This window comes from Ixodes scapularis, unplaced genomic scaffold (genome assembly GCF_016920785.2).
Source record: "Ixodes scapularis isolate PalLabHiFi unplaced genomic scaffold, ASM1692078v2 PGA_scaffold2__306_contigs__length_199485367, whole genome shotgun sequence".
NCBI classification, from domain to species: domain Eukaryota; kingdom Metazoa; phylum Arthropoda; class Arachnida; order Ixodida; family Ixodidae; genus Ixodes; species Ixodes scapularis.
In genome coordinates this window covers 133,253,059-133,268,319 of record NW_024609857.1, presented here as the reverse complement: position 1 = coordinate 133,268,319, position 15,261 = coordinate 133,253,059, and the positions used below count along the sequence as shown (strand labels likewise).

At 39.9% G+C, this 15,261-nt stretch overlaps 1 protein-coding gene across 1 annotated transcript; it reads left to right on the top strand.

Annotated features, from left to right (window-relative positions):
• The first annotated feature begins 6,338 nt into the window (after positions 1 to 6,338).
• Positions 6,339 to 13,146, top strand: LOC120840744. The gene is made up of 5 exons (XM_040211398.3): positions 6,339 to 6,452; positions 6,832 to 6,989; positions 8,224 to 8,297; positions 10,375 to 10,452; positions 13,013 to 13,146. Exons 1-5 carry the CDS (start codon positions 6,339 to 6,341, stop codon positions 13,144 to 13,146), a joined length of 558 nt encoding a protein of 185 aa, XP_040067332.1.
• Positions 13,147 to 15,261: the final 2,115 nt, after the last annotated feature.

The following is a 15,261-nucleotide window of genomic DNA, read 5'->3' as shown; positions in this document are numbered from 1 at the left end:
AACGGTACATAATGGGACGTGTCAAGATAGGAGAGTGTGTTATTCTGACAATAGAAACTATGATTCTATAAACAATTAACTGTTTTTTCTACCATATTTCTTAAAACAAGCACATGATATTGGCACTGATGAGCTCTGGAACAACTTTAAGCTCAAAGTTCACGAGCTTGTTGACAATTACGTTTCCTCGGGAATACAATCTTCTAAAACTAGAGACAAACCTTGGGTGACGGAAGAGGTAAAGCAGATAACTAAGCGAAAACGAGGAGCTTATCGACCATTCAGAGATAACGAGGTAGAAGCCAACAGGTCAAGCTTAGGATGAAGTGACACCCTTTTTAAAACGGCAGTTAAGGGCTCAAAAGAAAAGTGCTACGAAAACTAAGGCGAGCAACTAAAAATGCACCCTAAAGAGTTTTGGAAGGCAGTTAAGGTAAATAAAAAGTACGAAACGTCTGTTATTTCACTCCTATTAAACGAGCAGCTGATAGTGGACGAGAAAACAAAGCTACCTGTCTAAGTAATTACTTTGAATCTGTATTTTCGAAGGGTACTACGACGATCTGTTGCCCTTCTGTATGTTCTGTAATGGAACATGCGATGTCACCCGTAGAGATTACGTACAACGGCACACCTTTTTTACTATGAGATCTCGATGTAAAGAAATCATCTGGGTCTGATAATATTTTTCTACTTATATTGAAGAATTGTTCCGAGCAACAACCTATTTATGTGTGATTTACCACAAATCATTCAGGGATCAAAATCCACCACCAGACTAGAAAATCGCAAATGGCGTACCAATACACAAATCAGGATCCAAGAACTGAGTGGAAAATTACCGACCTATCTCTCTAACGTGCATATATGCTGCAAACTTATGGGGCACGTGATTTATAGCAGTCTTATTGGTCACTTGAACGTACATGATTTCCTTATCCAAGAGCATCATGGGTTTCGATCTGTAGCATCTTCTGCCACTGGTAATGAAGTAGACTATTTTTAGACTTCCAAAAAACTTTTGATCTCGAAAATCATGATTTGATAATTTACAAAGTTACCTTAGCTGCTATTGAAAATAATGTTTTAAGTTGGCTCCAAGGCTGCTTGAGAGAACGAAAGCAGTGCGTTGTGCTAAATGAGGAGAAGTCCGATTACCTTGGTGTTACATCTGGTATCCCTCAAGTTTCTGTTGTGAGACCTTTGCTCTTCCTGGTATATGTAAATGATATTATTGATGGAATACAATCAAGTATAATACTATTTGCAGACAACTGCATTTTTTATAAGGAAACTAATAATTCGAATGATATAAATTTCTTACAGGCTGATCTAGACAATATGTCAATGTGGTACAACCATTGGAAAATAGATCTGAACGTTAAATGTGTTTACGTGAGATTTACTCAAAATAAAAGCTCCATTGGTTCTACCTACATAATAAATAATGGAATAATTCAGGCTAACTGAGGTGTAAAATACTTGGGTGTCATTCTGTCTAGCGATTAAACATGGAAAGCTAATGTGGAAGTGATAACCCTGAAGGCTGTACGCAAGCTTAATTTTATACGACAAAATGTTCGACAGGGTACATGCAAAACAAAAAAACTTTGTACCTTACGTTTTTTTGCCCCTTTATCGAATATGCAGCAGTTGTGTGAGATCCCCACCACAATAACCTAATGGAAAAACTGAAAAATAGTCAAAATCAGCGTGCTAGATTTGTTCTAAATGATTATCAACCTGGGGCAAGTGTCACCACCATGAAGAATAATTCTAAAGCGGGAATCACTATTTGAATGCCGAAAAAAGTTCAGGTAAATATTTTTACATGATATATATATATATATATATATATAGATAACAATCACATTTTAATCAGTCGAGAAATGTTTTTACAGGAACCATTTTATATATCGGGAAGGGCGGACCACTAGAGCAAAATCCGCCGTACTGACGTTTTTGCGTTTTCTTTTTTTCCAGAAACTATAAGAGAATGGAATAGGTTGGTTATTGAAGGAAGTGTTTAACGTTTATACCTGTTTGTTCGTGTTTCGATTTTTTGATAGAATTTACTGTATTTCATGCACTCATCCCTGCTATAGTGCCCATTGGCAATACAGGACTCTGCGTAAACAAATAAATAAATAAATGCTAACGCAGCAATGGCCTTTGTCTGTTTTTGGTGCCTTGCCCCAAAGGCGATGTGTGCTCTGGGTAAAGAGATATTTGTTACTACTGTTTACGGTACTCGAACGTTTTTTCGGTTATTAATGTCGAGAGATGCCGAAATAAATACGGGCCCTGATACCGCCCTTGTCCACGCCGATAACCCACGCCCCGATACCGACAGGGCCTACATAGCGAGTATTTCAGCTGTCGTTTAGAGAATGAAGCTTGCACAGTCAGACATGTTGGCTAAGGTTGTGTCTATAAACAGAGGGTAAAAAGCTACCGATATATGTGTCCAACTGTTTTCTGAGATAAGTGCTGCGGAAGCTAAGATGGCTGTGACCGACACACCCACTGAAACTACGCTTCAACACTCCCAAGACATCTCTGAGGAGCAGGCGAATATCCAGAAACAGTGTTGTTTTTGGTTGCCCTGATAAAACAGCCGAAATGAAGGGAAGGGGGGGGGAGCAATCGGAAGAAAAGATCCTGCAGTTTTGCGTCCACAGCTTGGGCATTGCGCTCGGCGCCTCAAATCTTGAAAGATCGCATCGGCTGGGGAAATTCAATTCTGAAAGGAAAACTAGGCCAAACAATTCGACAATTTGATGACAAAGAAAACATTTTGCCCTCTGGTCTTAAGCTAGATGCTACCCCTCACGTTGAACGTAAAAATTTTTTTGAGTCTATGCGACTTGCTCGAAGCAAACGTTTCCATTACGTAAAAGAACTGGACGTACGATTTAAAGTGCGTTCAAACATGTTACACATTAACAACAAAAGTTTCGTATTTAACGGGAAGGTGAAACACTTGTTCGAAAAACGAGTTAGAGGGGAATTCTGACGTATTTATCCTGTGAATTTTAATATCACAATCGTTTTTCTTGAAGATATAACTAAACGCGGGAAAACACGAAAAACCTGCGATCAGTCGTGACATCATACAAGGATCATCGGGCCGCCAAGCAATTGCAATTGCAGATTCCGAAAAAAATTCTAATACGACGTCACACCCCGGAAAGAAGGGGCTTCAGTGGTACTTTGGAAATTATTTTCCGCAGCCTCGATGCACCAGACTGAAACATAACCTCGATATTTATAATCCTGGAGGCAACATGAAGATGAATTAATTGTTTTTACTCAAATAGAGAACTTCTTTATCTTCCTTTTAACCTTGAGCCTCATTCTGTCATCGAACTGACATAGCTAGTCCGGCGGAATAAAAAGAAAACGTTATCGTCATCACATCAAGCTACAAACGTGATAAAATCCAAAATGTTTCTGTCCTCTTCACAAATATTCGCAGTGTCAAGCCAAAAACGAGGCGAGCTTCATGACGTACACGAGGATAGCGCATCAGACATAGTCATTCTAACAGTAACGTGGTTGAAACCCGGTATTGAAGACAAATAAATCTTTCCTGTAAACTTTAACTAACGTTTTTTGTCATGACTGGCGTCGACAGAGGGTGGTGGTGTGTTCATGGTGATAAAAAGGCACATCCTCTTGGCGTGTGTGTATTGAAAAGTAACTCTGAATATACTCGCAAATGCGTTTGTACTTCCTCGAGTGAGATTGTCTAAGGAGTGTGTTATAAGCCACCTGACCGTGCTTCATCCATTCGTACCCATTTGTACAGTCTTCTCGTTGATATTAAAGGTGTTTTTTTCCTAAAGCCGACATGTTGTTATTTGGGAATTTTAATTTTCCTTTCATTTACTGGTCAAATCTATCCTCTGGTGGTACAACAGCATCAAAACTGTTCCTGGAAATATGTCTCACTTTAATATCCGCAAAGTTAGTTGATCAACCAGCCCGTACAGATATCCTAGACTTAATAATAACCACGTTGCCAGGCATCGTCAAACATATTCACTACTGTGAAGGGCTAAGCGATCACTGGCTTCTGCATATTAGCTTGCGACTACCCTTTACCGTAAGTCATCCTATTTCTGAAATCATTCGTGATTATAATAAGGCGCATTAGAAAGTAACAAAACGCGAGGTAACAATCTTTTTATTCTTACGTTGATAAGTTTTACCTTAGATCGATAGAGGAAAACTTGATGCTATTTAAAACAAACATGAATTAACTTGCAAAACTGTTTGTTCCTTTAATCCCTATTTGTACTGATTCGACTAACCTATGGTTTACCAAAACTGTGCTTTCCTTGCAAAATACAAAAACAAACACTTAGCGAAGGCCAAAGGTGTCGACACGACCAAATTTTGGGAGGTTTTCAACTAGTACACTAGGTGCCTAAAGCTGTTCAAAAATAAATTTTTCTGCCATGACTTACCGACCATCCTGTGGGCTAAACCAAGAAAGTTCTGGAACTTAATATCACCAGAAACATGAAAATGTCAACCTGATCCCTGAAAGCGACTACCCTGATGTACTGAACGTCAATTTTTCTCAACTTTCAACGTAGAGTGCTTAGTCATGTCCCTATTCTCACCAAAGAGCTTTACAAGCAAATGCGCCCAATCAGTATAGAAACTGCCGGTATCGTAAGCCTAATATACGAATTAATACTCACATCGTCCACTGGTCCTGAAAACATCAATTCTAGAACTCTAAATAAAACAGCCGCATTATTTTTAGTAAAGTTTTGTCACTGGTTCATAGTCAATCCTCGCTTGAAAGCCGCGTTCCTTCAGAATGAAAAATTAGCAAGGTTGTTACAGTTTTTAAACAGAGACTTCGCTCTATTTTCTCTATAGTTTACTCGCACATCATGATTCACTTAAAGAGGCACTGAAGTCAGTTTTGAAAAAAGGTCGTTTTTTATCTGATATTGTTTAAAATGTGTTAGTTCTTACATATGCCAAGTCCTATATTACGACACCGCCTATCATCTCAGGGCAATAAACCAACATGTGGACTCTTTTTTCTCACCGACTACAATCTATGGAACCAATGAAAGCCCTACAATACCTGCAGATTCCGAATGAATATATTTTAACTTGTTTCGAAAAGAGTCTGATAGGTACGCATTAGGATAAGACTCCTCTTTTTCTCCGCGGGCGAAGCCATCGCGACGCTTGCAACTCGCTGACAAGCACCCTACGTCGACCACTTCATTCGGAAGAAAATTATTCCCAAAAAGGGCGTGTCGCGATCTTTAACATGCTTTTAACAAGCAATATTTAACATGCTTTTAACAAGAAAACAAGCTACGCACGATTGTCATTTCGTGTTTGTTGGCATGCTTAGAGCGTCAAGATTGAGTTGTCATCACAAAAGGACGGTATCAGTATCGACTTCAGTGCCCCTTCTTAATCAAGTCTATTATCATTGCGCCGACCTCAATAACTTTTTGCTATCACCTCTTGACAGAACATATTCTCGTCTTAAAACTCCTGCACAATCAAATGTATTTCCGGGTTCACAATTGCATTCAATGAGTCTTTACATCATCAAGCCCCCTGCGACCGGAACAGCCTACCATCCTCCATCGTAACCAATGTAGAACCAGAATTATTTCTATCAAGCTTAAGGATTCATTTTTATTTTTAATAGTATTTTGTTTTCATTGGGCATTAATAATGCGCTTGCCCTAGATGGAATAATTAGCCTGTGGTATTTCCGTTTCTTTTTTGTCTTGATTTATATGACATGCATTTATACCCCCTTATGTAATATCCCAACGGCGACCTTAATGTGAAAACGAATGAAATAAAATGAAATATATAAGGGTTTTAAAGACATGATCCAGCAAGCGCGTTTATAATGATCATGTGCCCATCAAAAAACATTTATTACATGCTGTGATATGTAATCATTAGTGTCACAATGTATTAAGGGGCGTATAATTATCACCGTTTATTCTAGTGAACGTTTCCAGTGAGCGAAACTTGAGTCTTAAAAACGTGTATTGCTTACGTCTTTTTCCTAATGACTCAGGTATAATACCGCTTTCTTTTTTGATGGACGCAAACGGCAAAGATATGTCATTTCTGTGGTTCCTGCTATTTGTCTAAGGGCTGCTTACGTTTCGATGACGCATACACCACAAGTTAGAAAAATGAAAGTGGAATGTCAAGCACAAATTAGAGCACATGTTCTCGGTCGAGATCAGTTATAAAACCTCGCTCAAGCGCTACTGCATTTAGCTTATGTAGGTATTGGCGTTCTAACACGTTGACTACTAATCACCCGAACTATGTCGAAGGGCGTCTTTACTTTTGCCACTCTCATGATTTTTCATGGCGGTTCAGCGAATTCGAATTACCCCGAGCTCAATCCAGAGCTTGAAATGTACCAGAATATAACTAGGGTATGTGGTGGTCAATATTTTAAGCAATTAACTATATTTTTGTAAGGTATTTATTATATATTTTGTTTAATGTTTATTTAGCGCACTAGATTGTATCTTATATATTAGAAACTTAATGTGTATTACTTTCATGTCATTTCACTTCGAAATCACCTTTTTCAGAAAGACAAATATTTGGATGCCCAAATCTGGTTACACAAAGGTCATCTTAAAATTCAAGTTCAAAAAATGAGAAACCTGATGAGGATTCCGTAAGAAGTAACATGTGAACGTGTTCCATCTGAGCTCAAATGAAAATGGAATTTTAGCATGCCTATACCAAACTATGTCAGATGATTTTCCAAATATAGATTCACTTTTCTGCCATAAATACCTGCAGGTGTTCCCACTCACCGAGGCCTGGTACATGGCGTACAGGAACTACGAGGATGACCCAGCATTCGGAACTTCTAAATGTGTAAGATTCTCCCAGGTGGGACCTGAAGAGGAGGGTCGATATCCGACCATGGTTGAGTATGGTGACGGGACGCAGTCGGCGTAAGTGAAACTTCAGACGCATTTTGACCGGTGCAAACTGTTTGAAACTATTTATGATTTTATCAGCTTTAACCGATTGTTTACAGAATATATAGCGCTGAAGAAAACAGTGTATTACGTAACTCAGATAGTGTATAATTAGACCTAAGTTCAGGTTCAGCTAACTAAATAACGCACGCATTTATTCAAATAAATTATTGCATAATTAATATCTTCTAAAGGGTGTTTTTTTTCTCTTGTTAACGTGAAAATATTACACAAATGAAGAAGTGCTACAAACGTAAATTAATTCAAAAGAGTATTGAGACTTTTTTTCAGCAAATAAGGTAATTTTTTTATCTAGTAGTTTTGGCTATGCATCCGCAACGTTTAGGTAGTACATTACAGGTAAATACGTCGGGTAACAGGTAATGCATTGGTATAGCCATGTCTCATTCGCTCGTTGAATGAAGTAAAACTGGAAGGTAACAATGGAAGATATCCAACTCCCACTTGATCGGAAATCTAGTTACCCCAGGGCATACTTAAAAAAAGAGATTATCTACATTTAGCACTAGTTATCTAATACGTAATAATACGTATCGCATGGTCTTATACCAAATAATAGTTTTAGAGTTAGAAACCTTAGATTTGAGGTGGTCTTTCATTTTCGAGGTAATCTTTGTAATATGTTATTTACTGAATGAAGATATATATATATATATATATATATATATATATATTCTTTTGCTGTAGCTATCTGTTTCTTACTAAAAACTTCAATGGCGTTGCGTCAAACTGCTTTTGTGTAAAAAAATTCACTGGGTCTCTTATGTCATCCCTAAAACGACTTGAAGGCGAAACCCCAAGCGTCGATGCATTAACGACAGACATGGTCTCCGGATGTGTCGATGCGGTAACCCCCCCCCCCCCCCCCCCCCTCTTCCCGCTGTGCTAATAGGGTACGGCGTCGACAACATCCGTAAATAATATGTTTGTTTTTAATCCATTCAGATGAGGGGTACCGTGACGGACTGCTGAACGAAAGGTCGCTGTTTCGACGCCAGCCGAGAGACTAGAGCGAAAAGGTTTTCCGGAAGAATAATACATTTCGGAGATGTCACCTAAGTTTTATCGTACCTTTCGTGTAGCCTACGTGTTTTCGCTCAAAGACTTTGACGATCGACTGAACGATTAGACATATAAGGATTTTGCTTTAATAATAATACCATCATCAATCTGCCTTGGTCCACAGGAACGCGTTGATGACGCTTGGGTCATCTGAAGGATATACAGCCAAGAATAAGTTAAACTATTTCCCCGAGGGCCGTAAGTATAATTTCATTACCTGTGGCGATATACAATGCCATTTATTAAAAGAAAAATGTAATACAATTTGCATTCTCCATAAAAAAAAAACATGTTCTGTTTTAGTGGGCATATTTTGCCTCCAGCCCATGTAATATATAATGTACAGGGCGTAATTGCTTTAAAATCACAAAGGCCTTTAAGAAAAACGTGTGAGAGTCACATGAAGGGAGAGTCAAGTGTTTGTTTATGGAATACGGCAGGTCTCAGTTAGAATGATAACGTGACGGTAGCTAAAATATATATCTAAAACAATTGTCTCTTTATTAAAAGCTGCGTGTCATATAGCAAATAAAGCATTTTTTTTATTTATAAAATACTGTGGCTCAGATCAGTAGGGCATTGCAGTTGTGGTTACGTACCATTATTCAAAACGTTAAAGCCAGTCGTCACTAGAGGCTCAAGTAATTTACGCACTTTGAGAAATTACAGCGGTTCTTGATATGATTATTACGAGCCTCAGTGGCTCCAAGCCAAACGCCGGCCTACGGTTCCCCAGGTGGCAGATCTGAATCCCGGGGTTGAGATGCCCGCAATCTGACGGAGGCTTACTGCAGAGAAGGCGTCGTGTAACCGAGCCTTTGGTTGCACGTCAAAAGATCCCCAGGTGGTGGAAATTAGTCCTCAGACCTCCACTGAGGCGCTCCAGATGCCCGTCGTTGGTTTGGTGCGCAAGCCTCCTCCCCCCCCCCCCCCTCGTGAGTGGGAAGGGAGAGGAGAGGGATAGAGATAGAGGAAAAGATAGAAGGTGAAGAGGGAGGAGAAAGCGATGGGTAGGGAGGCAGAAAAAAGAAAACGAGAGGTTATGAAGAATAAAGGAAAGAAGGATAGCGAAACGAAAAGAGGAGGCGAATGGAGGAGGGTTGGGAGAGAAGTGCAAGCGGTATCACGTGTCGTGAGTGGCATATGTCTCTTGACATCAATTTACCCGCAAAAATTTAGAGCGGAACCTCTATTGATGAATAGGGCACGTGACTTTAAATACCTTGTCAGATTTAACGGGCAAGCTAACTTGATGTATAGGGTGCGGGAAGTCTATTTGAATAAACTAAATATAAAAAGAGGCCTAATTTACATTTGCTGTTTCATATATTTGTACGCCATTCAGTGTACTAAAAATTTGAAGAGGCTAGTCACCCTTGTTAAAAGTGAATGAGTCGTAGCTTGTTGCGTTTGCATTATTACAAGAAACACAAGAAAATGAAAGAAGGAATGTGCCAACCATCGGTTGGAACAACTGGGTTGGAAGTGTGAATGATGCTGTGAACGTTAAAGATTGATAACGCGAGATTAAACACATATCACGCAGGATTTTCAAACTTATATATTGCTTCAATCCATAAAGGCTAATAGAATTGAGTGAAGCATTCGCCTGACATGTCATTCAACCAGAACTTAATAAAGGTCATTGTAGATCCCATTTTAGACGAGGTAAATTAAAATCTCCAAGACTATAATATTGCGGTAGTTATCAAGATCGAATTTACCACAACACAGGCATTTTTGTTCAAAGAGCTGGTGAAACCAAGGTTTGGTGAAACACTAAGCATGCCAATGAGCAAGCTGAAGTTATCACAAGGTATTTCTACCCAAAGAGAATCAGTCCAAAATTCAAGGTCAAATCAGTCGACAGCAAGCAGCATTTCTTCGTTAAGAGTAATAATTGCACCCTCTTCCAAGTTCATGGACATGCTTTTATCATATCTGTCCCCACGTAACAGCGTCTTTGTTGCGAAAATAGTCAAATGGTGCAAAAGGGCAGCTCACACATATTTCGCATAATAATATTGTGTCATAATCACAAACAACATTTTTAAAACACGGTTTTGGACATGCACCTAGCCTACCAAAGTATCCATAAAAGCAATAAAGTACAGAAAAAAGTTAAGTTCTGAGTTGAACATGGAGTGTATTCATCAACTCTTAAGATTCCAAACAACTGCCTGTAGAACAGACCCATGTTCCACTCATTATCAACATTACTATTTTTCTTAATATAGAAGAGTACACAGTGTCCTCCGCACTTTCTACATTTCAGAAGAAGAATCACTGACTCTATACTTGGCTTATATGGATGTTGGAAAGTGCTCCGTCTTCCGGAACGTCTACGTCAAGGGTATGTCTACCTTTTTAACATATAAATTTGGATTGGGGATATTCTAAAATTAGTGTTCTAGTGCTATACGACGAGTTTCACAACTAATAAGATCAAGCGGGCACACCAGCTGGAAGGGTATATTATGTTAAATAGTTCATTACCACAAACGAAATAAAAAAAAATATATATATATTTTTATTTCCACCATTTAGAGGCCCGTACTAAATATATTATTCATTACTCTTATTTGTGCGAAAAACGTACGTAACCATTCTAAATCAAGTATTCATTTTTTAAGGACATGCTACATGATTGTTTCGTTTTCATTATTGCACGTCTAGTCAACGCTTCCGTGAAATTTATTAGAACCCATTTTTTTTAGGGGATTCGTAAAGAAATTTTATAGTTTTAACCATAGCAGTTTTGGTTTAGTCATCATTTGTGTACTAGATTTTTTCTGTCATGAAATTGTAGCCACCCAAGTAGCACGTCATAGAAAAGCCTAACTTGGCAAAATTGTGAGAAACGCCAGGTCCTAACCTAAGCTTAGTTAGGCTTCGCAACATGTCGCTTGTCAGTTCCAAAGTACTTTGCCTGACTATAGCTCTCATTGGGCGATCTTAAGCCATCCCCAAGTTCGGCTTTTCTCGTGTACAGCAGAGCAGTGGTAAAGTAAGTTTCGTACTTGAACCATACCTGCCAAAGTAAATCCTAATTAAGTAAGGATTTGGAACATGCCAAAGTTTGGTGTTTAACTGGTCAGCGACTAGAGTTCCAGATATTTTCTAAAATGACAAAGAAAGACCAAAGGCTTGCCGATGTTTGACTTTTGTCTGATTTTCCACAGGTGAGGTAATTAACGCACTCCATGACAAAAAAAAAAGAAGTTCGAAGCGCGATTGTAAGATATCGTCACCGTAGTTGATATCACTAAAGCCCCCCCCCCCCCCCAACCACTCCAATAAAAAAAAATATAGAGAAAGTAAAAAGAATTTTCTGCCACCTTAAGGGTTTAATCTAGGGTCTGCTGTGGGTGAAGTGACCGCGGCACCATAGAGCCACAACCGCATGTAGTTTTTCTGAATTTTTTATACGCCAGGCTTTAACAGTCATCAATCACACTGCAAGGCACATACACAGCTACGCTTGCTTCTGCGACGCGTCGGGCTCACGCAGCAATCGCTCGATGGCAGCAATTGCTGTAACGTTGAAGCAATCTCGCCTCGAGACGGTTACAGAATGTGTAACTCTCCGACTGGACATTGGCGGGTGTACCTATGCGCGAGCTGAAAAATCCGGCCCATTCTGCGTTTGCAAATTCGGTGTTGACTTGTCTAGCCGGGGAAAAACTTTTGTCAACTTTTAGGGTAGAGCAATTAGAGACACCCAAATAAAATATAAAGTTGTGGGAAGAATTATTCTCAATTTGTATTTAATCAAGTCGTAACCATCCCCGCCCTACCAATAACTCTTCTGTACTTTATACCCCAACACAAATAAACCAGTTTCAACGGGACCCGCCCTGATTGTCCTACACTGACATCACAGAAATATCGATGGGACAGTAAATACATTCGCTACCCCATCTCTCTTGTCTCTGGCCAAGCAAAAAAGAAATATATTATATTTTTTAAACATCGGGGCCGAAGATAAACTTCAATCTCGACAAAAGCGATGTTTTGTGGGAGCCGTATCTAGGTCACAACTGCTCAATGGGCCAACATGATGTAACAGTGGTTTTCGGTGTGGAAGGAAAGGGAGGCGCCTTGCGTTCTCGTTGTTTTCTTTGCAGTTTGTTTCAACCCAGTCGCTTGTCTAAGTGGGAGTATATATTTGGCAATAAGTGGGGAGATTCCAGAAGCTTACCGGACTACCAGAAAATAAAACATAACTCCGATTTTTCCTTGGCGATATGGGACGAAAAGGCGCCAGATTTCCACCGAAATTCAAGACACGTAGCCTAACTCTGGCATTCGTTAGGTGTTTTAGGCCCTGATATGCGAGATGACAGCCAAACTCTCAGAGAAGCCTAATGTATGCACTTATTTGGCGATCTCGCATCAAAAATGTCAAGTGACAGTCAAAGTGCCAGGCAATAAGCCTAACTATGGCACTTGTTTGGCGACCTTGACCCAAAGGTGCCAGATCACAGACAAAAAAGAAAGCAGTGAAGCCCAACTCTGACACTTGTTCCACGAATTACAGCTAAGATATACAGAGTCTTAACAAAGAATGTTAGATTTGACTCTACGTAGTTCCATTTCTCCTGGCTTCTCAAGGTATAAACTCCTCCAAAAAATCCAAACTTTGGCCGAGAGCACTTTTCTACCTGGACATGCGCTTGCTTGTCTCGAAATGAAAACCTGGAGTAGGCACTCGTCCAAAAGCTCATTTTTAACAGTGCCTGTATAATGATTGTTTGTTTCAACTTGAAATTTTTAGGAATTGAACGGGACTATAAAGGTCACATGAAGGTAGAGCAAGATAAACTATAAAAGCGAAAAAATGCAAACATAGAACACAGAGCTTTTAATCACATTCACGGACATTGTCTAACACAAATCTTAAAACGATGCAGAGGATGCCTGCTGCGTCAGCGTTCCGAAGAGCCTACTTGGACAAAGTACAATCTACTGCGATTTCGCTTACGACCTTCTGTGTGGTACCAAGAAATATAATATCTCTGACGCCAGTTGTCAAAATGAAGATTGAGCAAAATATTGGAACATGTAAAATACTTACGAGTACTTTAAAAGTCCAATTTACTGAACGTTTTGATGTCCTTTTGATGATCATGTGTTTTTCTCCTCTTTCTTTTTTTTGCTAAGTGTTGTCACCAGGTGCTCGTCTTATTTGTCCTAGCTCCTAAACTTTCTTCGTCAGAAATAAAGAATTCAATCAAAGTATCATTTCATTATGGAACGAAATTTCGCCGTAATCTGTAGAATTGTGTTTTATTTATTGTGTTCCCCAGAAAAGGCTTTGCGTTAGTGTTCAAACACGTCAGAATAAATATGACAGTTATGTCTTCCTAAGCGTCATTAGATACACTGAGCAGCGTTGTGGAGAATGTTATGAAGACAATTAAATAGAGTAGCACTAAAGAATAAATTTACTCTTGTCAATGAGCGTTTTGACTGTGTAGGCTTAAGCCCTCTAACGCAACGCTAAGCCGTCATACGTCAAGGGTAGCTGAAGGTTAAGTTTTCTTCACTCGCACAGTCGTTGGAGTCAATTTAGAAGTTACACATATCTAAACAATAATAAATTTTGATGCTGCTTCACGAACATTTTTGTGTTACCCATTCATTAGAAAAAAACTTGTCGGCCAGAGTTCCCTAAACTTACGTCTCTGTGATAATCCAATTAAACAAAAGTACCACTGTAAACAAAGCAGCTCTAACCAGGAGCCGCTGGCGTCCTGAAGCTACAAGAAAACACTAAAATAATATATCGTGTTTTATAAATACAGGCCTTCCACAATGCACGCGAAGAATTTGTTTTTCTTGTGCACGTCCTGGGGCAGTCCCAGACTCTTTCGTTTTTTACTCTATATTCATAGCACCGAACATATAGGATCACCAAATAAACCATGGAGTGATTTGTTTAGCTCCGAAATTGTACTTTTCCCCTATTATTTCCAGACGTCGAAATGTATATGTATCATGTTACGGGATGTCAGCAAGGAGCTAACAAAATAAGGTTGCGAATGATCTGAACTCAACATAAGGATGTATGAACTTTAATTCGAAATACCAAAATTCTCGACACGGTCTTGAAGTCACGCAGTTACCAAGCAGCACCAAAACGTGACCTCCAATCGGCCGACGGTTGGCCAGTGTCTGAACAGCTTGGCGCCTTGTAAGTTCGTGGCCACCGGAGACATAAACAAGGCCGGCAAGAGTCCGGCCACAAACTAGCTGTTTTTAGCTTGGCCGTCGGAGACATAAACACTGTCGGCAAGTGTTTGGCCAGCAGTGCTGATTTTCAGCTTGGCCGCCGAGGACATAAACACGGCCTGCAACTTTTTGGCCAGCAGTACTAATTTTCAGCTTGGTCGCCGAAGACATAAACACGGCCGGCAAGTGCCTGAGCTGAAGTGTTGATATTCAGTCTCGCCGCAGGGACACCCGTAATCTAAATTTTCGTCGCCTTGACGAAACTTTGGCATGACGACGGGCACCGAGAGAAGCATCATAAGCGAGTGGTTGGCAGGATTGTACACTGTTAGCAAGTCCCGTGTATTTGGTGAATATTTGGGGTGAAAAACACGCTATTTACACAAATTACCATAAATTTACACGATGAGTAACGGGTAATTCGTTCAGAAATCATGCGAGGTTGTAAAAAACGTGTTTTGGTTCGGTCATACAAGCATAACCGTGTAGCCGACCTCGATAACACGCATCAGCCCCGACGACGACCGCGGCATTGCCGGCTATCGAAGCACCGGAATGCTTGGGGACACACTTAGAAAGGACCGTTGAGACAAATGCCGCGGAAAGAAACATGTCTCGGAGACAGATATGCACCAAAAGCAATTGCGCCATGCCGCAGGACGTTGGCGAAACCCGCGCTTACCGTGCTCGCCGCCATTTTCTGGTCGATGGCAACGCGGCTTCCCTCATGTCGCCCATGTTTGCATTTAGTTTAGGGGTCTTGATAATAGTTTCTTACACACCACAAATAAAGTCATTGGTCTAATTATTCATTCCAAACAGTTAAAATGAATATAAAAAGCGTGTGCTCGATGTGAACACGTGACATTGCAGTTGGTTTCGTTTTTGCTTCACCCTTCAACTGCAAGCGATCTGGCCACGGCGCAAG

What these genes read in the sequence shown, in the direction of transcription:
- LOC120840744 (XM_040211398.3), top strand. Translation starts at nt 6,339, where the DNA reads ATGTCGAAGGGCGTCTTTACTTTTGCCACTCTCATGATTTTTCATGGC. An exon ending in TGTACCAGAATATAACTAGG is followed by an intron (nt 6,453 to 6,831) that starts GTATGTGGTGGT and finishes AAATACCTGCAG; the next exon opens with GTGTTCCCACTCACCGAGGC. An exon ending in CCGGAACGTCTACGTCAAGG is followed by an intron (nt 10,453 to 13,012) that starts GTATGTCTACCT and finishes AAAACGATGCAG; the next exon opens with AGGATGCCTGCTGCGTCAGC.